This window comes from Sinocyclocheilus anshuiensis, unplaced genomic scaffold (assembly GCF_001515605.1).
Source record: "Sinocyclocheilus anshuiensis isolate Anshui unplaced genomic scaffold, SAMN03320099.WGS_v1.1 scaffold10138, whole genome shotgun sequence".
NCBI lineage: Eukaryota > Metazoa > Chordata > Actinopteri > Cypriniformes > Cyprinidae > Sinocyclocheilus > Sinocyclocheilus anshuiensis.
The window spans coordinates 1-1650 of NW_015544958.1; the positions used below are offsets into that span (position 1 = coordinate 1).

Here is a 1650-nt window from a genome sequence, read left to right on the forward strand (position 1 = left end):
TGGATACAAAAGCCAAAATATGTTCTTGTTGCAGATCATGAGACTAAGAATTTATTAAACATCTGGTAATGAATAATGTGATCAATTAAAAAGGTCACTGACCTTTTAGGCCACTGCCATTGGTGACATCATCATAATATGCAGTCTTGAACTCCTTTGCTAAAAAAGGAGAGCAGACTGTTAATATACAAGCAAACAGCAGTATTTGAATAGTATTGAGTCATTAATCAAATATATAATAGAATTGCTAGTTACAATTATTTCTTTGTTTAGGTGAATTCATTATAGAGTTTTTTTGTGTGAAATGTAGAATGTATATGCACTTAAGCTCTCTTTTGTGTGAAATGTGGAATGTATATGCACTTAAGCTCTCTAACCTGAGAGAAGCTCATCAGCATCTTCATACCCAGAATGCAGTTCTTCAGAGATGAGACTCCCTGTTAAAGGAGAGCAGAACCGTCAGAAACATGTTCATCATTACAAACAGACTGAATCCTCATTTCCTTTCGATTATAAATAAGACAAGACAACACAAAAATTAATTATTTACATTTAAAAAGTATTATAGAGAGAAATCCCTTTTTATTGGGCCTATTAGCAAATACACATGTACTGTATCCTCACATGAACCCATTCCTCACTGCCTTCCAGAAATACAAACACACACACACACACCTGCACCTACACTTAAAATTATATGAACACCTGCTTATGACAATCTAAAAATATACAGGAAGAGACGCTGACAGACACACTCTCTCTCTCTCTCTCTCTCTCTCTCTCTCACACACACACACACACACACACACACACACATATAAACATGCACCTGCAGCTCTGTGGTTTTCTGTCAGGAATTCTGTCGTTTGAAGCAGGAGGTTTAACAGGACTAATAATAGATGAACATCAACTGTCTGACAGACTCTCTTATTAATGGTATAAATGAGATAGATGGCTCATGTCTCACCCCTCTGAGTGAAGTGATTGTGTCTGTGCTGAATCTCCTCATAAACGGCCTCAGTCATCATCCTGTGTCTCCTCTTAGAGAGAGCTGTGAGTGTAGACAGACAAACCTGCTCTCAGTTCACAACACATGACTGATCACACACTGAATAAGACACAATATGACAGTCTCTGGATCTCTCCTACCTCTCCTCATCACTCTGTTCTGCTGAATCAGTATAAGCAGTGGCACTAAGAGCAGTAAGAGCACACCTCCCAGTACAATCACAAGCACTTGGGGTACAGAGAGAGACGCTGCTGGAGGAGTTTGTGAAGGAGTGACTGATGTTGAGCGCACTGGAGGAGAAACTGGAGGAGAATCTGATGATGTTGTGGCAGGAGTAATGGACACTGACACACCTGGCAAAACAGACACAAACACATTAATTAACAATAATGCAAATGACCGAATAAACACTCAACTATTATTAACACTAAAATTATCACAAATTTTTGCTGTGACCTGCACAGGTGAGTCTAACAAGCTTCTTGCGTGAGCAGTCAGTGTGGTTATTCAGGGACAGAGGACAGTCCCACAGGTGAATCTCATTCCCTCTGCACTCGACTCTGTTCAGCCACACAACACCCAACACCTTCCCAAAGGTTGAATTCCCATCAGCCCTCAGTGCTGCTCCACAACCCAGCTGC

The 1650-nt window shown here is 40.4% G+C and overlaps 1 protein-coding gene across 1 annotated transcript; it reads right to left on the minus strand.

Moving 5' to 3' along the window:
- Window positions 1-102: 102 nt before the first annotated feature.
- LOC107698248 (antigen WC1.1-like) lies at window positions 103-1569 on the minus strand (the record flags this gene model as incomplete). The annotated part of the gene is made up of 5 exons (XM_016499220.1): window positions 103-159; window positions 378-437; window positions 968-1051; window positions 1150-1362; window positions 1466-1569. Coding segments are annotated over 5 exons (518 nt in total), but the record flags the coding sequence as incomplete, so codon positions are not given.
- Window positions 1570-1650: the final 81 nt, after the last annotated feature.